The sequence below is a fragment of the Dermochelys coriacea genome, chromosome 3 (genome assembly GCF_009764565.3).
Source record: "Dermochelys coriacea isolate rDerCor1 chromosome 3, rDerCor1.pri.v4, whole genome shotgun sequence".
NCBI lineage: Eukaryota > Metazoa > Chordata > Testudines > Dermochelyidae > Dermochelys > Dermochelys coriacea.
In genome coordinates, this window is record NC_050070.1 from 503,751 (window position 1) to 523,809 (window position 20,059).

At 49.6% G+C, this 20,059-nt stretch overlaps 1 protein-coding gene across 3 annotated transcripts in view; it reads left to right on the forward strand.

Annotated features, from left to right (window-relative positions):
• IFT172 (intraflagellar transport 172) overlaps positions 1 to 20,059 on the forward strand; it is a 154,257-nt gene that overhangs the window by 72,872 nt on the left and 61,326 nt on the right. For all 3 annotated transcript variants that reach the window (XM_038397429.2, XM_043509919.1, XM_038397430.2), the window contains 5 exons: positions 6,328 to 6,495; positions 6,922 to 7,058; positions 8,982 to 9,089; positions 9,612 to 9,696; positions 10,339 to 10,431. In XM_038397429.2, the coding sequence (XP_038253357.1) occupies positions 6,328 to 6,495; positions 6,922 to 7,058; positions 8,982 to 9,089; positions 9,612 to 9,696; positions 10,339 to 10,431 (591 nt within the window). The remainder of the gene's footprint in view (positions 1 to 6,327; positions 6,496 to 6,921; positions 7,059 to 8,981; positions 9,090 to 9,611; positions 9,697 to 10,338; positions 10,432 to 20,059) is intronic.

Sequence of the window (20,059 nt, forward strand, 5' to 3'; positions counted from 1 at the left end):
TCCTAGGTCAAGGAGTGATAGAGGGGGTGCCTGAGGAGTTCATGGGCAAGGGGTTCTATTTCCATTATTTCCTTATCCCAAAGGCCAAAGGGGGGCTCAGGCCCATCCTGGACCTCTGAGGTCTGAACCAGTACATGGTGAAGTTCAAATTCCGCATGGTCTCCCTGGCCTCCATCATCCCCTCCCTGGATCCCGGGGACTTCTCATTGCCCTCAATCTACAGGGACGCGTACTTCCACATCCACATATTTGAGGGGCATGGGCGCTTCCTCCGTTTCATGGTGGGACAGAATCACTACCAATTCACGGTCCTCCCGTTTGGTCTGTCCACTGCCCCCAGGGTGTTTACAAAATGCATGTCAGTGGTAGCGGTCTACCTTAGATGGCAGGGGCCCAGATATTTCCCTATCTGGACGATTGGCTTATCAGGTGAGGGATCACGTGGTGCTCCTCTTGTCCACGTGCACCGCCTTGGGCCTGTTGGTAAATAACACCAAGTCCACATTAGTCCCGGTCCAACGCATAAAGTTTATCGGGGTGCTCCTGGATGCAGTTTCGGCCAGGACCTCTCTCCCGCCAGATTTGAGACCTTGAAAGGTCTCATTGACTTGGTCACAAGGTTCCCAGTGACAACAGCCTGGTTTTGCCTACAACTCTTGGGTCACATGGTGGCGTGCACGTACATGGTCCATTACGCCAGATGCAGGATGAGGCCCCTCCAGCTCTGGTTGGCCTCGAAGTTCTCCCAGGCCATGGACAGGATGGACAAGGTCCTCACCGTGCCGGACTCTCTGATCTCCTCCCTACGGTGGTGGTCTTCCAAAGCTGGTGTCCGATGCATGGTACCTGGGTTGGGGGGCCCATGTGGGGAACTTTCAGACCCAAGGCCTGTGGTCAGCTGAAGACCTGACCATACGTATAAACGTCAAGGAGCTCAGGGCGGTGCGGCTGGCGTGTATGGCCTTCCGCTCACACCTGGAGGGCAAGGTAGTCAGGGTCCTCACGGACAACACGGCCTTAATGTTCTATATCAACAGGCAAGGCAGGGCCCAATCCTCTGCCATGAAGCCCTCAGGCTGTGAGACTTCTCTATAGCCCACGATATCCACCTGAAGGCCTTCCACCTACGGGGCACCCGGAACGAGAGGGCGGATCTCTTGAGCAGGGACTTTTCCTCGCAAAACAAGTGGTCCTCCACCCGGAAGTGGCCCACCGGCTCTTCTGAAGGTGGGGAACTCCCCAGGTGGACCTGTTCATGACTCGGCAGAACTGGCAATGCCCCCAGTTCTGCTCCAGGGGAGGCCTGGGGAGGGGCACTATCCCCGATGCCTTTCTCCTGTCCTGGTCAGGCCGGCTTCTCTATGCCTTTCCCCCATTCCCTCTAATCAGCAGGGTCATGGAGAAGATAAAGACGGACAAGACCCGGGTCCTCCTGATTGCCCTGGCGTGGCCCAGGCAGCATTGGTACAGGACCCTCACAGGCCTGGCAGTAGCTCTGCCATGGCCATTGCCGCTCTGCCCAGACCTGCTCTCTCAGGACCAGTGCCGCCTCCTCCATCCCAACCTGGCGGCTCTTCACCTCACAGCATGGCTGCTCAGTGGTTAGATGGAGAGGAAAGGATGTGCTCAGAGCAGGTTCAGCACATCCTCCTCGAAAGTAGACAGCCCTCCACTCACCGTGCTTATTTGGCATTTATTTGACGAGGTGGTCCCGGTTTTCTAGGTGGGCAGCAGACTAGGGGTGTCTCCTTGGTGACTGCCCCGATCCAGCTTATCTTTGATTACCTCCTCCACCTGTGGGCCCAGGGTCTGGTGCCCTCGTCAGTCAAGGTGCACCTGGCAGCCATATCATAGAATCATAGAATCATAGAATATCAGGGTTGGAAGGGACCCCAGAAGGTCATCTAGTCCAACCCCCTGCTCAAAGCAGGACCAAGTCCCAGTTAAATCATCTTAGCCAGGGCTTTGTCAAGCCTGACCTTAAAAACCTCTAAGGAAGGAGATTCTACCACCTCCCTAGGTAACGCATTCCAGTGTTTCACCACCCTCTTAGTGAAAAAGTTTTTCCTAATATCCAATCTAAACCTCCCCCATTGCAACTTGAGACCATTACTCCTCGTTCTGTCATCTGCTACCATTGAGAACAGTCTAGAGCCATCCTCTTTGAAACCCCCTTTCAGGTAGTTGAAAGCAGCTATCAAATCCCCCCTCATTCTTCTCTTCTGCAGACTAAACAATCCCAGCTCCCTCAGCCTCTCCTCATAAGTCATGTGCTCTAGACCCCTAATCATTTTTGTTGCCCTTCGCTGTACTCTTTCCAATTTATCCACATCCTTCTTGTAGTGTGGGGCCCAAAACTGGACACAGTACTCCAGATGAGGCCTCACCAGTGTCGAATAGAGGGGAACGATCACGTCCCTCGATCTGCTCGCTATGCCCCTACTTATACATCCCAAAATGCCATTGGCCTTCTTGGCAACAAGGGCACACTGCTGACTCATATCCAGCTTCTCGTCCACTGTCACCCCTAGGTCCTTTTCCGCAGAACTGCTGCCGAGCCATTCGGTCCCTAGTCTGTAGCGGTGCATTGGATTCTTCCATCCTAAGTGCAGGACCCTGCACTTATCCTTATTGAACCTCATTAGATTTCTTTTGGCCCAATCTTCCAATTTGTCTAGGTCCTTCTGTATCCTATCCCTGCCCTCCAGCGTATCTACCACTCCTCCCAGTTTAGTATCATCCGCAAATTTGCTGAGAGTGCAATCCACGCCATCCTCCAGATCATTTATGAAGATATTGAACAAAACGGGCCCCAGGACCGACCCCTGGGGCACTCCACTTGACACCGGCTGCCAACTAGACATGGAGCCATTGATCACTACCCGTTGAGCCCGACAATCTAGCCAGCTTTCTACCCACCTTATAGTGCATTCATCCAGCCCATACTTCCTTAACTTGCTGACAAGAATGCTGTGGGAGACCGTGTCAAAAGCTTTGCTAAAGTCAAGAAACAATACATCCACTGCTTTCCCTTCATCCACAGAACCAGTAATCTCATCATAAAAGGCGATTAGATTAGTCAGGCATGACCTTCCCTTGGTGAATCCATGCTGACTGTTCCTGATCACTTTCCTCTCCTCTAAGTGCTTCAGGATTGATTCTTTGAGGACCTGCTCCATGATTTTTCCAGGGACTGAGGTGAGGCTGACCGGCCTGTAGTTCCCAGGATCCTCCTTCTTCCCTTTTTTAAAGATGGGCACTACATTAGCCTTTTTCCAGTCATCCGGGACTTCCCCCGTTCGCCACGAGTTTTCAAAGATAATGGCCAAGGGCTCTGCAATCACAGCCGCCAATTCCCTCAGCACTCTCGGATGCAATTCGTCCGGCCCCATGGACTTGTGCACGTCCAGCTTTTCTAAATAGTCCCTAACCACCTCTATCTCTACAGAGGGCTGGCCATCTCTTCCCCATTTTGTGATGCCCAGCACAGCAGTCTGGGAGCTGACCTTGTTAGTGAAAACAGAGGCAAAAAAAGCATTGAGTACATTAGCTTTTTCCACATCCTCTGTCACTAGCTTGCCTCCCTCATTCAGTAAGGGGCCCACACTTTCCTTGGCTTTCCTCTTGTTGCCAACATACCTGAAGAAACCCTTCTTGTTACTCTTGACATCTCTTGCTAGCTGCAGCTCCAGGTGCGATTTGGCCCTCCTGATATCTTTCCTACATGCCCGAGCAATATTTTTATACTCTTCCCTGGTCATATGTCCAACCTTCCACTTCTTGTAAGCTTCTTTTTTATGTTTAAGATCCGCTAGGATTTCACCATTAAGCCAAGCTGGTCGCCTGCCATATTTACTATTCTTTCGACTCATCGGGATGGTTTGTCCCTGTAACCTCAACAGGGATTCCTTGAGATACAGCCAGCTCTCCTGGACTCCCTTCCCTTTCATGTTAGTCCCCCAGGGGATCCTGGCCATCTGTTCCCTGAGGGAGTCAAAGTCTGCTTTCCTGAAGTCCAGGGTCCGTATCCTGCTGCTTACCTTTCTTCCCTGCGTCAGGATCCTGAACTCAACCAACTCATGGTCACTGCCTCCCAGATTCCCATCCACTTTTGCTTCCCCCACTAATTCTACCCGGTTTGTGAGCAGCAGGTCAAGAAAAGCGCTCCCCCTAGTTGGCTCCCCTAGCACTTGCACCAGGAAATTGTCCCCTACGCTTTCCAAAAACTTCCTGGATTGTCTATGCACCGCTGTATTGCTCTCCCAGCAGATATCAGGAAAATTAAAGTCACCCATGAGAATCAGGCCTTCCATCCGCTGGTGCAAGGGCACACGGTATTTTCCCATGCTATGACTGGCCGGTTCCTAAGGGTTTGGACTGTCTTTTTCCGTATTCTAGACCCCTGGTCCTGCAGTGGGACCTAAACCTGGTGTTGGCTCATCTCACAGGGCCCCCATTTGAACCACTGGCCATGTGCTCCTGGTCTCACCTCTCGTGGAAGGTGGCCTTCCTGGTAGCTATCACATCGTCTAGGCAAGTCTCGGAGCTCAGGGCCCTGACCTCCGAGCCACCATACACTGTCTTTCATAAAGACAAAGTCCAGCTCACGCCCCGCGTTCCTTCTGAAGGTGGTCTCTGCCTACCACATGGGTAAGGACATTTTTCTACTGGTCCTCTGCCCCAAGCCTCATGCATCCAGGGAGGAGGGCCATCGCCACACGTGCGATGTGTGGCGGGCTCTAGCTTTCTACCTCAAGCGGATCAAGCTGTTCAGAAACACCTCGCAACTGTTCATCGCCTCGGCTGAGCGCGCGAGGGGCCAGCCGATTTCCACTCAGCGGCTTTCATTGGATCACTTTGTGCATCCGCTCCTGTTATGAGCTGGCGAGTGTCCTCCCCCACCCATTGTGAAGGCACACTCGACTTGGGCGCAGGCCTCGTCGGCTGCCTTTGTGGCCCATGTCCCCATCCAGGACATTTGTAGAGCTGCCACGTGGTCTTCAGTTCACACGTTCACCACAAACTATGCAATCGTCCCCCAAACCAGGGGTGACACCAGGTTTGGCAGGGCTGTCCTTCGTCCTGGGAACTTGTGATCTCCTGTCCACCTCCAACAGATATAGCTTGGAATCACCTACTGTGGAATACACATGAGCAATCACTCAAAGAAGAAAACACTTTTCCGTAACTGGTGTTCTTCAAGATGTGTTGCTCATGTCTGTTCCACCCTCCTTCCCCTCTGTCAGAGTTGTCTGGCAAGAAGGAACTGAGGGTTGGGGGGAGCGCACAGCTCCCCTTATACCGCGCTAGGCAGGCGCCACTCCAGGGGTTGCGGGGTGAGGGGGCACTCCCCCTATGGGTGCTAGGGGAAAAACTTCCGGCACGGGTACACATGGTGAGCACGCACACCTATTGTGGAATAAACATGAGCAACACATCTAGAAGAACACCAGTTACGGAAAAGGTAATTGTCTTTTCAGCATAAGTAGTTAGCACATATTGTAAGAGACCATTCAAGGTGAAGTGGCCCGTTAACACCGCTGTGGTCATAGGACAAAAAAGGAAGGGGTTAGTGGGTTACAGATTGTTGTAATATGCCATAAATCCAATGTCTTCATTAAGACCATGATTTTTAGCATCTAGCAGAGTTATGAATTTAAGGTCCCAGGCTCATCTTTTGAAAATCTGGTGCAGGTTTCCTTTGAGGCTGAGGGCTCGTAAGAGGAGACCCATCAATACCAGACAGGCTGCAAGCTATCTTACATCGGTCTGGTAAGTCCTCATCCTCAAACGAAACCTGCACAGCACTTTCGGCAGACCAGCCTGGGAGTTTATTTATAACTTTGCTAGACCTTAAAAATCATGTTGTTAATAAAGACCCTGGATTTATTAAGGGCTAATACTCAATATATAAGGGCTGTATATTCAAACTGGAGCATGCAGCTTGGTAAAGATACATACAGGGAGTTCATAATCTCACACGGAATTTGTTAAATTGTGAAGACAGGTTCCCCAGCTCATCACAATCGGCTCTCTCTGGGAATGGACCCACAGCACAGCCTAGCACAATACTGGGTTCTTGGGATCCGTAGTGCCCGGAGGGGAGAGCTTTGCCCCCTCCCTGACCTACTCACCGCAGTCTCTGCAGCAGATGTCTGTGCCTAGAAAATCTCCCATCTAGGTGCTGAGAAGGCCTGACCTGGCTCAGCATGTGAGATGTGGCTGTGTCACAGTACTAGGTGGCGGATACAGGGTGCCAGTGTCCTTGCCGGGGTGGGTCACAGGCCAATCATAGACTCTGCTGATTCTGTGTCTTTCCTCATCTAGTTGCAGCTTTATGACATTGAGAGCAGCACCAAGACCACGATCCTGAACTATTGCTCCTATGTGCAGTGGGTCCCAGGCAGTGACGTGGTGGTGGCTCAGAACAGAAACAGCCTCTGCATTTGGTACAACAACGATGCCCCAGAGCGAGTTACCATGTTCCCGCTGAAGGTAAAATTCTAGTCTTCTCACTTCCCGCAGAGCTCCCCACCATCATGTGTAGGAGTTCTGGGAGGGTGCTGGGCAGCTCAGTATTTTATGCAGCGAGAACAGATGGGGGGTGCTTTGAAAGGGGAACAGGAGGAAGCCTGGGGTCTGACCCTCCTGAAAGCTGTGGGGGCAGGAGGGGATGGAGAGAGCAGAAAGTGGGCGGATGAAGTGGGGGAGCTCACTGGGCGAAATGGCCTTTCTTTTAGTTCTGCTTGTGACGGTGGGGTTAGCCCAAGTGCCTAGTGGGGGTCAGTTCTGCTGAGCTCATCTACCTGTAGGAGACAAAGGCAGAGCTGTCCCAGTGGCCCCCGGCCCTCTCCCCGCACACAGTGGAAGGTGGAATGGGAGCTGAGATTGGAGGTGCTGAGGTGTCTGGGGCTTTTTCAGGGGGATATCGTGAACCTGGAGCGGAACAATGGGAAGACTGAGGTAATAGTGGCAGAAGGGGTGAACACGGTGTCCTACACGCTGGACGAGGGGCTCATTGAGTTTGGAACAGCCATTGATGATGGGGACTATAGCAGGTGAGTCCTGGCAGCCAGTGACCCAGGGTGCGGTGGACAATGGAGTTCACAAGGAAGCTAAAGGGTGGGTGGAAGTGAGGGAGAGCAGGCGTGAGGGAGCCATCCGGCCCAGACGGTGCGATTTGTGGGGGACAGGGCAACTGGCCACTGAACAGAATGGCGTGGGCAGGAGGGAGATCATAGAATCATAGAATATCAGGGTTGGAAGGGACCTCAGGAGGTCATCTAGTCCAACCCCCTGCTCAAAGCAGGACCAATGTCTGAGGATAGCCACCAGACATGGTGCCAGCTTCGTTCAAGGGAAGAAGAGGGTCCCAGACAGCGAGAGAAAATCCCCAGAGAGCTGGAGGGGAGCGGAGCCAGGAGCTGTGAGTGGTGTGGCAGCTTACAGAATGAATCTGCCTAGACTTCCCTGAGCCCAATATAAGTAGCAGAAGGGAGTGCAGTAGCCAGGTGTGATGTCCTAGGATATGTGTGCAAATATGAGAGCACAGCCAGAGCATGAGTATGTGCTAATAGATGTGAGACGACTAAGGCGGGATATGATAGAGATCTATAAAATCACAACGGGTGTGGAGACAGAGAATACGGAAGTGTTATTTACTCCTTCTCATAACACAAGAACCAGGGGCTCCCAATGAAATTAATAGGCGGCAGATTTAAAACAAAAAAAGGAAGTATTTCATCACACAATGCACAGTTAACCTGTGGAATTCTGCCAGAGGATGTTGTGAAGGCCAAGACTATAACAGGGTTCAAAAAGAACTAGATAAGTTCCTGGAGGATAGATCCATCAATGGTTATTAGCCAGGATGGGCAGGGATGGTGCCTCTCTTTGCCAGAAGCTGGGAATGAGGACAGGAGATGGATCACTTGATGATTCCCTGTTCTGTTCATTCCCTCTGGGGCACCTGGCACTGGCCACTGTGGGAAGACAGGATACTGGGCTGGATGGAACTTTGCTCTGACCCAGTCTGGCCGTTCTTATGTTCTTAAACCTGTGCAAAGGGACGAGTGCAGGTTCTGAGCCATGTGTGTGAGGGCCTGTTCCAGACTGCGTGCATATGTCAGGTCTCTTCAGAGATGGAAAGCTCTGCAAAAGCCTCTTGAGTCCACATGGACCTGTGAATGGATGCAGACGCCATCTGTGGGGCTCTGTGGACCTGTGGGGCTGGAACTGCACCTTGGCTCCTCTGTTTGCATAACAGTGGGAGGTAGGTTTGAGGGGGTGGTGCGGTATTGAGCTGCTTCTGAGGTAAAACATGGCACTTCTTTGTGCTTCTTGCCAAATGGTTGAAAAGAGCCAGCCTAGTTCTCAGCACCCAGAGGCTCGCTGTATGAGACACTGGCCCCAGTGAAGTCACTGGGAGTTCAGGGGGGACAGGATTTCCCTGCTGTAGCCAGAGGAGTAACAGCGGGATGCGTCTGTGACTATTATAAGCAGCAAGAAACGGCTAGCCCTGGTGTGCCATCCTCAGGCTTCCCCTGTCACTGCCCTCCGCAGACCTGCGATGCTTTTCAACGGATCCCCAGAGTGGCCCAGCAGATGGGGCTCTTTGAGCTGCCCACAGCCTGTTCTTGCATGAGGGAGTTGGTTTCAGACTCAGCTAGAGGGTGGGTGGCAGGGCTGGATGGGCTTCGGGGCCTCTGGAGTGACATGCAGGACAGGGACTGAGCAGTTAATATAGCACCAGCTAGAGCCCTGTCTGTGGCCAGAACAAGCGAAGGGTGGTGATTGTGTGGAACAAAATCCATCAGCATTTTCCAAAGTGGAAAAGAACGTCAGACACTCCTCGGACAGACCCAGCTAAAGGGCTGCTCAGCCCCAAGACCTCACAGTGACCTGCCCTCATCCTGGCTGCAGGGTAACATGGTAACCCACCTCCCTCTTCTCTAATGTGCTGCAAATCCTCCTCTCCCCAGGGCAGCAGCATTCTTGGAGACGCTGGAAATGTCCACAGAGACCGAAGCCATGTGGAAGACCCTAAGCAGACTGGCCCTGGAGGCCAAGCAGTTGCACATTGCTGAGAGGTAGAGAGAGGAACCAAATACCCCCTGGTACCTTTCCTTCTGGGAGTTTCTTGCCCCTAAAGGCCCAATCCCAGTGGCCCAGGTTTTAGCCAAGGGGAACTGGATCTTGTGCCTTTCAATGCTACTTGTGAGCCAGAGTTCCTGCAGTGGGGTGCCCGGTGTTCTCCATCCCAGGAGCTGGCTCCATCTTATCATCCTAGGCCCTGGGGCAGAGGTGGGGGACACATCCCGTGTAGCATAGCTCTGCTATAGATCATAATGTGGACAGTGCACATGGCTGGCGCTCTCTCCTGCAGAGCAGAGCTCATGGCCCTGTGGGGGTGGAAAACAGGCAGAGCATGGGGCTCAAGCTCCCTCCTGTGGAGTCAGACTGTGTTATGGCTTGGCCTTACTTCGTTGTGACTACCTGCCCCAGTGTTCTGAACCCTCGCCTCGCCTTCTGGGTCTGAGGGCAGATGAAAGCCCAAGTATATGCTTGGCAGCCCATACTGCTGGTGACTCCGCCCTCCTCACTCTCCCCAGATGCTTCTCAGCGCTGGGCCACGTGTCAAAGGCGCGATTCCTCCATGAAATCAATGAGATTGCCGACCAGGTGGCCAAAGAATACGTGAGTCAAACTTCATTTCTGCTGTGCAGCAGCGTGTGTGAGTGCGTGCACCACACCTACATCCCCTGGCATGGAGAGTGTGCAGCCAATCACACTGGCCTGGCAGGGGTCTCTGGAGACCCTGAGCCATGTGGGAATTGCTCACACTGTCCTTCACCCAGGCCTCCCAGCTCCCCTCCCCCAGCTGCCTCCCTCACGGGGTGCCCAGAGCGCCCCCCTTCCCCGGCTGCCTCCCTCACGGGGTGCCCAGAGCACCCCCTTTCCCCGGCTGCCTCCCTCACGGAGTGCCCAGAGCGCCCCCCACCCCCGGCTGCTTCCCTCACAGGGTGCCCAGAGTGCCTCCCTATCTTCCTCCCTCATGGGGTGCCCAGAGCGCCCCCCTGGCTGCCTCCCTCATGTGTGCCCAGAGTGCCCCCCCAGCTGCCTCCCTCATGAGGTGCCCAGAATGCCCCCCATCTTCCTCCCTCATGGGGTGTCCAGTGTGCTCCCCTGGCTGCCTCCCTCACGGGGCGCCCAGAGCCCCCTTCCTACGGCTGCCTCCCTCACAGGGTGTCAGTTGCTGGCCTCCCACAGCCACCTCTCTTGCACCATGCCCAGTGCCATGTCCCCCAGCTCTTCTGAAATGTTTGTGTGTGTTTATAGGGTGGGGACGGCACAGATTATTACCAAGTGCGTGCCCGCCTGGCCATGCTGGAGAAGAATTACAAGCTGGCAGAGATGATCTTCCTAGAGCAGGTAAGCGAAGGGAGTTGGGGGTCTGTTGTTGGCTGTGGGGTTTGCCCTGCGGGGGTGGGGCTCGTTCATTGGCTATGGGGTTTGCCCTGGGGAGTGGGGGCTGAGATCTGATTAATTGGCTGTGACCTTTTCCCTGAGATACGGGAGTGGGGGTCTCATTCGTTGATGTCGTGTGAGGAGACATATGCAACATCCGGAGAAGTCTCTACCAGGAAGTTCTTTCCTATGTTTTTTGAGCTGCCCACTACAACACATCCAAAATGTTGTGCTTATTTTGTGGCATCTCCTATATTGTGCTTCTTTTGCTGGTTGTTGCCACCTGTGGCTTGGTATCTTGCCACATCTTGCACAACTTTTCCTACCTTCCCTCCAAAGATGCTTTGGTCTCCCAGTCGGGTTGTGCACTGTTCTAATGTTGTATATTTGGTCTGTCTGCTCCTTTCACATTGTTTCTTTCCTCTTTATTGGGTCAATAGTGTAGTCTCCCCTATGCTGCTGGCGTGTAAGTCATGTTGCAAGAAATAGTAAAAATACATCACTTTCACTTTTGCTATAATTCTCGTGGAGAATAGAAGCTCTGTAACTCCTCCACACCTTCCTTTCTTTATAATAAAACATTAAAACTTAAATTAATAACCAGAGAATTTACACACAGTAATTCAAAATACACTGAACATTCCTTAAAACTGTTTACACAAATATGTCCCCTTTTCAATTGCATTTAAATAGTCCTGAGCAGTATTCTAAAGATCAAGTTGTGGAGGGGATGTGGCCACACATCCAGACTGTGTTCTCATTTCTGTTGAGTTTGGATGTGGAGTTCTTAAGAGAGGCTCTCACGTCCTCACAGAGTACCTGCAGGGTCCTGATCCTCTGTTGGATTGGGAAATATTGAAGATGGAGCCAGTTCCTCCAGAGAAGTCTTCTTGGAATCGTCTCTCGGTAGGATCTGGGAGTTTCTGCCACGTTCCAAATGTCTGCAAGCCTTTAAGCTGAACTTTGTTGCTGGTCTCAGTCCAGGCCCTGCTTTTGTTCTATGCCAAACATTCAAGTTTTGCTGCTGCCGAATGTTTATTTCAGCATCCCATTCTCAAAATTCCTTCAGGTCAGGCCACTGAGGTTTGAGCTGAGTCAGTGCCACAGGTAAAAGCCTCCGTCACTGTCTGCATCAGAAGTTCTGCCGGAGGTAGCCCAGAGGCAAACAGTGTTGACTGATATGCCAGGAGTCCTTTTTGTGGGTCCACTGGTATTTGCAGAAGTCTTTGTAATGTCTGCACTGACCTCTCCATCTCCCCATTGCTCTTGGGGTAATGTGGACTACTAGTATGACTTTCAAAATCGAAGTCCTGTGCAAACGCTAGGGATGTTTCAGAGGTGAATTGAGGCCCATTATCAGACATGAGGACTTCAGAAACTCCCTGTCTTGCAGATATTGACTTTAGTTTCTGGATGATTGTGCTGATGAATTCTGTGTAAGGATAGCCAAGTCAATCAGCTACAATAATGTATGTGTCCTTTCCAGAAAAACTGTCGCTACCCACTGCCATGGTCTGTCATGTAGCTTTGTAGAGAGCAGTGGCTCTGGCGATTGTTTTCTTTCCTTGTTACATATCTCACAGCCTTCTACTAAGGTCTGAATTTGCCTTCTCAGAGACCATCCAATTGTTGTGCAAATACCTTGCACTTGTTTATACCTTAGTGTCCCTCATGGATTTTGGAGAGCATCTGTTTCTGAAGTACCTGCCGCAGGGATAAATTAATCTCTAATGTCTGGTCAATTGCAGGAAGCATGTGTCTTTTCTTTCTCTGCACATGTTTATTTTATTGTGTAAAGTCCATGCAAATCTGGATTTTGCCATTGGGCTTTTAATACTCCAACCATTCTCGCACGCCAGTCGGTGGGTTCTTCTGTCTGGGAAACCCCCATATCTTCCTTTCTCTTGAATTCTTTGACTTTTGCTAGCAGGGTGTGGAGATGTGGTGTGGGGCTGTGAGAGCAAAGGGAGTCACTAAAGGCACCAGTTTTCTTTTGAACTCCCCTGACAGCAGTCCTGGCCCTGGGAAGATGTGTGGATACATTTCCTGTACAGGTTGCTTTCTGCCATTAATGCATTCCAGTTTCTCTACTAGGTGTAGTCTTTGTATTGTTGGCAACCCTACTGTTTCCCCTTGTTCCTGTCACCCTCTATTAAATTTGGCCCTTCACACATAATATCCTGCCTACCTATGAAATGGGCTTCAAAAGCCTCTTTCATTTTGTCTCAGATCCACAGGATCTGTGCTCTGCCCCGTTTTTAAGCAGTCCCTTGGAGGAACCCCTGCAGACCCCCAAGAGTCCTTCTTTTCCTTAAGGGAAGGCCACGCGGCCGCCACATCTCCTAAACTGAGCCTCTGGGCTCCAGCACTACTGTTTCACACTGTGATTCCTGCCCAATGAATCCACCTGAGACAGATTACAGAGACTCATACAATCTTCAGGGACCAATGCACCTCCTCAGGTGTTAGCAGTGACACCAGGCAGCTATTTCAAAACAGAGCAGGATTAGTCAGCTGGAAAGCAGCGTCAAAAAGTCCTTAAGTTTGCATAGACGTAGTCCAGCCTGGTCAAGCCAGCACACCACAAAGCCAAGCAGACGTGGAATCCATTTGTTGGCCCTCCCCCTCTGTCTCTTTGTCAGTTTCCCATAAATAGGGGTCAGTTGTTCAGTCCCTGGGGCTCTCTTTGTCTTTCCGGATCTTCTGTTGATGTGGGTTGGTTTCAGACAGTCCTTTTGCGATGGGTTAGATTACAGAAACCCCCTAGGGACTGTCACCTGATGTTCTGAGACTACCTCTGAGCCCATTTTCTCTGCCAGTTTAGGCCTCCAGAGCCCTGCCTGTTGAGCCAGACACGCCAGTCTGCTCCAACAGAGACTCAGGGTCTGAACCATGCACCCCAAAGCTGCAGACTTAACTGAAAACAGCTTAAGAAGGGCTCCTGTCTCTAGCACCCAGACACCCAGCTCTCAATAAGATCCAAACCCCAAATAAATCTGTTTTATTCCGTATAAAGCTTATACAGGGTAAACTCATAAATTGTCTGCCCTCTATAACACTGATAGAGAGAGATGCACAGCTGTTTGCTCCCCCAGGTATTAATTACTTGCTCTGGGTTAATTAATAAGCAAAAAGTGATTTTATTAAATATAAAAAATAGGATTTAAGTGGTTCCAAGTAATAACAGTCAGAACAAAGTGAATTACCAAGCAAAATAAAATAGAACACGCAAGTCTAAGCCTAATACAGTAAGAAACTGATTGTAGATGAAATCTCACCCCCAGAGATGTTCCAGTAAGCTTCTTTCACAGACTGGACTCCTTCCTAGTCTGGGTCTAGCAATCACTCACACCCTTGTAGTTACTGTCCTTTGTTCCAGTTTCTTTCAGGCATCTCTTCGGGTTGGAGAGGCCATTTCTTGAGTCAGCTGAAGACAAAAATGGAGGGGCTTCCAGGGCCTTTTATATTCTCCCTCTTGTGGGCGGAAACCCCTTTGTTCTTCTGTGCAAAATCACAGCAACAAGATGGAGTTTGTAGCCCCCTGGGCAAGTCATATGTCCATGAATGATTCATCTTTTTGCAGGCAATGCTAATGACCCATCCACTCCCAGTCTTTATTCAAGCCTAAGTTAATTGTATCCAGTTTGCAAATTAATTCCAATTCATAGATTCATAGATACTAAGGTCGGAAGGGACCACTCTGATCATCTAGTCCGACCTCCTGCACAGCGCAGGCCACAGAATGTCACCCACCCACTCCTATGAAAAACCTCACCCATGTCTGAGCTATTGAAGTCCTCAAATCATGGTTCAAAACTTCAAGGAGCAGAGAAGCCTCCCTCCAGTCAACCATGCCCCATGCTACAGAGGAAGGCAAAAAAACCTCCAGGGCCTCTCCAATCTGCCCTGGAGGAAAACTCCCTCCCGACCCCAAACATGGCAATCAGCCAAACCCGGAGCACATGGGCAAGATTCACCAGCCAGATACCCAGGAAAGAGTTTTCTATAGTAAATCAGATCCCATCCATCTAATATCCCATCTCAGGGGATTTGGCCTATTTACCCTGAATATTTAAAGATCAATTACTTACCAAAATCCCATTATCCCATCATACCATCTCCTCCATAAACTTATCGAGTAGAATCTTAAAACCAGATAGATCTTTTGCCCCCACTGCTTCCCTTGGAAGGTTATTCCAAAACTTCACTCCTCTGATGGTTAAAAACCTTCGTCTGATTTCAAGTCTAAACTTCCTGGTGGCCAGTTTATACCCATTTGTTCTTGTGTCCACATTGGTGCTGAGCTTAAATAATTCCTTTCCCTCTCCTATATTTATCCCTCTGATATATTTATAGAGAGCAATCATATCTCCCCTCAACCTTCTTTTAGTTAGGCTAAACAAGCCCAGCTCCTTAAGTCTCCTTTCATAAGACAAGTTTTCCATTCCTCGGATCATCCTAGTAGCCCTTCTCTGTACCTGCTCCAGTTTGAATTCATCCTTTTTAAACATGGGAGACCAGAACTGCACACAGTATTCTAGGTGAGGTCTCACCAGTGCCTTGTATAACGGTACTAAAACCTCCTTATCCCTACTTATTCAGCAGTCTCTCGTTGGAGTCTGAAGTTTTTTTGTTGAAGAATTGCCACTTTTAGGTCTGTAATCGAGTGACCAAAGAGATTGAAGTGTTCTCCGACTGGTTTTTGAATGTTATAATTCTTGACGTCTGATTTGTATCCATTTATTCTTTTACGTAGAGACTGTCCAGTTTGGCCAATGTACATGGCAGAGGGGCATTGCTGGCACATGATGGCATATATCACATTGGTAGATGTGCAGATGAATGAGCCTCTGATAGTGTGGCTGATGTGATTAGGCCCTATGATGGTGTCCCCTGAATAGATATGTGGACAGAGTTGGCAACGGGCCTTGTTGCAAGGATAGGTTCCTGGGTTAGTGGTTCTGTTGTGTGGTTGCTTGTGAGTATTTGCTTCAGGTTGGGGGGGCTGTCTGTAAGCAAGGACTGGCCTGTCTCCCAAGATCTGTGAGGGTGATGGGTCGTCCTTCAGGATAGGTTGTAGATCCTTGATGATTCTTGAATCCTTGATGATTCTTCAACAAAAAAATTTCAAAAACAGACTCCAATAAGAGACTGCTGAATTGGAATTAATTTGCAAACTGGATACAATTAACTTAGGCTTGAATAAAGACAGGGAGTGGATGGGTCATTACACAAAGTAAAACTATTTCCCCATGTTTATTCCCCCCCCCACCCCATTCCTCACACATTCTTGTCAACTGCTGGAAATGGCCCACCTTGATTATCACTACAAAAGGTTTTTTCCCCCCTGCTCTCCTGCTGGTAATAGCTCACCTTACCTGATCACTCTTGTTACAGTGTGTATGGTAACACCCATTGTTTCATGTTCTCTGTATATATAAATCTCCCCACTGTATTTTCCACTGAATGCATCCGAGGAAGTGAGCTTCACAAAAAGCTTATGCTCAAATACATTTGTTAGCCTCTAAGGTGCCACAAGTCCTCCTTTTCTTTTTGCGGATACAGACTAACATGGCTGCTACTCTGAAACCTTTCTATAGACATCTTTCTTCTATAGACCTCTTTTGTATAAGATTTGGTGCAACTATAGGACCTTGGTTGCAACAATGATCTTTACGGTCACAGTTCATGTCAATAACGTCACACCTTTTAACAATCCATTCCTCCCACCCCAGACAGTTACGTGACACAAACATCTCAAGTCTCTGTCTCTGCCCCACGAGCAGGTTTTCAGCCCTTTCACACCCACTGGCTAGCAATCCTTAGTCCAGTAAGTCCCCACATAGAGAGACAAGGGGGGTGAGGTAATATCTTTTATTGGACCCCACTTCTGTTGGTGAAAGAGACATGCTTTCAAGCTTATGCACAGCTCTTCTTCAGGTCTGGCAATAGTACTCAGAGTGTCACAGCTAAATACAAGGTGGAACAGTTTGTTTAGCAAGTGTAGCTTGAGAGCTTGTCTTTCTCACCAACAGAAGCTGGTCCAGTAAAAGATATTACCTCACCCCCCTTGTCTCGCTAATATGCTGGATACAACATGGCTACAACAACACTGCATGCTGCGTGCCAACAATATGCTCATAAAATAGTATAGAAATTCCCATTTTGTCACATCTTTTCCTTTCGAGAGAGACCTGGGAAGTTCAAACCACAGTTGTTATTCATGGATGCCAAAATTGATTTCCCACCCCCTTGGTAGCTCTCCTCCCAGGCATTTCAAAGATTCTTACAGCACAGGTTTCATAACACAATACAGAACAGTTTCACACCCTCCCTCAGATTTTGTGAGTTTGTCACTAGCAGGGTGGACACAGAGTCATAGAATCGTAGGACTGAAGGGACCTCGAGAGGTCTTCTAATCCAATCCCCTGCACTCAAGGCGAGACTAAGTATTATCTCTAGACCATCTCTTACAGGTGTTTGTCTAATCTGCTCTTAAAAATCTCCAATGATGGAGATTCCACAACCTCCCTAAGTAATTTATTTCAGCTCTTTACCACTCCGACAGGACATTTTTCCTAATGTTCAACCTAAACCGCCCTTGCTGCAATTTAAGCCTATTGCTTCTTGTCCTGTCTTCAGAGGTTAAGGAGAAAAATTTTTCTCCCTTGTTCTCGTAACAACCTTTTATGTACTTGAAAACTGTTTTCATGTCCCCTCTCAGTCTTCTCTTCTCCAGACTGAACAAACCCAATTTTTTCAATCTCCCTCGTAGGTCATGTTTTCTAGACCTTTAATCATTTGTGTTGCTCTTCTCTGGACTTTCTCCAATTTGTTCATATCTTTCCTGAAATGTGGTGCCCAGAACTGGACACAATACTCCAGTTGAGGCCTAATTAGCGCAGAGTAGAGCGGAAGAATTACTTCTCATGTTTTGCTTCCAATGCTCCTGCTAATACATCCCAGAATGATGTTTGCTTTTTTTGCAACAGTGTTCCACTGTTCACTCATATTTAGCTTGTGATCCACTATGACTGAGGGGGGACATGATTAGAGTTTCAAGTACATAAAAGGTTGTTACAAGGAAGGAGAAAAATTGTTCTCCTTAACTTCTGCGGATAGGACAAGAAGCGATGGGCTTAAATTGCAGGAAGGGAGGTTTAGGTTGGACATTAGGAGAAACTTCCTAGCTGTCAGGGTGGTTAAGCACTGGAATAAATTACCTGGGGAGGCTGTGGAATCTCCATCATTAAAGATTTTTAAGATCAGGTTAGACAAACACCTGTCAGGGATCGTCTAGATCAACGGTTCTCAAACTGTGGGTCAGGACCCCAAAATAGGTCACAAGCCCATTTTAATGGGGTCACCAGGGCTGGCTTAGACCTGCTGAAGCCTGGGTCTGAAGCCGAAGCCTGAGCCCCACCAAGGCCAAAGCCGAAGCCTGAGGGCTTCAGTGCTAGGCGGTGGGGCTCAGGTTACAGGCCCCCTGCCTGGGGCTGAAGCCCTTTGGCTTTGGCCCTCCCATCCAAGGTGGCGGGGCTCAGGTGGACTCAGACTTTGGTCCCCCCTCCTGGGGTCATGTAGTAATTTTTGTTGTCAGAAAGGGGTCACAGTGCAATGAAGTTTGAGAACCCCTGGTCTAGACAATACTTAGTCCTGCTTTGAGTGCAGGGGACTGGACTAGAAGACCTCTTGAGGTCCTTTCCAGTCCTACGATTCTATGATTGTCTAGTCTCCTGTGGGCTGTAATACTTTGGTCTCATTTGGGTTGTTGGGTTTAGTGTGCCTTTGCTGGGTGGTGGTTGGTGACGTGATATTCAGGTGGTCAAATTACATAATCTAGTGGTCGCTTCTGGCTTTAAATTCTGAGACTCTATATGACCCATGCTTAGGTCAGTCCCCTCTGGACCTATTGTCTTTTCATATCTGGACCTACTGTCCACAACTTCTGACACCAATTGGTCTGGACTACACAGATCCTCAGGCTTCCTCTCCACTAACCACATTTAAGCTCATGGGGACATATCTCACAGAGTTGCTCTAACCCAACTAGGCCATATAAATGTTCCAATGTAGCAACATCTGCACCTTTACCTCATTTGTGGACATCTCCTCCCATCAGGGTGGTAGCTATTGTATACGTCACATCCTGAGTCATTTGTACACCCTGAAACCTTTCCCTATAAGCCTCAGGTTTCCAGTCAAACTTAAGCAGTAGAGCCTTTTGGATTTGTTCATAGTCCCCAATATTCACTCTGTCTGTTTGGCAAGTTGGTACATAGATTCCCTGGGGAATTGGCTTCTCATGATCTCTCCACACATACTCCTCTATGGAACCTCTTGCTCCTCTGCTTCTCCAAATTCAGTTCATGCTGTCACTGCCTCTTGCAATTCTTCAGCTTCTGTTTCTCTAGCTGAAGGTTCTTCTCCCTCGGCACCAACTTCTGCCCCTTCAAATCTAGCACTGTGGAATTGGGCCATGAGGACACTTGCTGCTGGGGAATTGGGCCACGAGGATGCACTGCTGCGGCTGCCCCTGTTGCCCTTGAACTCTCTCGGAATCCCGCAGATCCACCCTCTCTCCTCCCTCTCCACCCACCAGCGTAACCCTACCGTGGGCATTACTGTGGAACTCTGGCCAGGAGGTCACTGGGGACCAGGCCTTTATCGGTGGCTTGTTGGAATCCCTGGGTTTTCCCCCCAACTTCTAGATCCTCCCCTCGTCGTGCCTACTCAGTGCCCTCATCTCGGGGGGGAACTCCTTGCACCAAGCTGCCCCATCCCATGTCCAGTACTGGGCTCAGGACCAAGCATCAAGAAGAGGCGTTGAAAGCAGAGGAACAGCCTGTAGAAGAAATTCAACCATGTCCAGTCTTGGCTTCCTCCTTCTCCTCTCTGGACAAGGCGGTTTCCTCAGAGGCAACTTCACCCTTCGTGATGATTTTAAAGCTTATCAGGAATTGTGTGGGAGGGTGGCTGCAAGTCGAGGCGGTCAGGGAGTCCTCATCTCACCTGATTGATGTTTGATCAATGGCAGGTCCCTCTAGGATGGGACTGCCAATTAATGAGGCAATATTGGCATCTGTAAAGTTGCTATGGCAGACCCCATCTTCATTGCCTCCCACCTCAAATAGAGCAGAGCAGAAGCACTATGTGCCCTCCCAAGACTTTGAATATCTTTATTCCCACCCATCTCCAGGTTCCTTAGTTGTTACAGCAGCTAATGAGAGAGAGTGATGGGGCATCAGGCTGTCACCCCCCGATTCAAAGAGATTGGACTTGTTTGGCAGGAACATTTATTCAACTATAGGATTGAAGCTTTGAATTGCCAACGAGCAGGCTCTGCTGGGGCCTTATGACAAACCCCTGTCACGGATGATCTAGATAATACTTAGTCCTGCCTTGAGGGCAGGAGACAGGTCTAGATGACTTCATGAAGTCCCTTCCAGTCCCACAATTCTTTGATTCTATTATTTTAATGTATGGAGTTCCATGGAGAAGTTCTAAGAACTGCTTCCTGAGACTGCAAAGCAGAAGTTCTCTTCCCTGGTGAACGAGGGCAGACTAGTACTGAGAACATCACTGAAGGGCT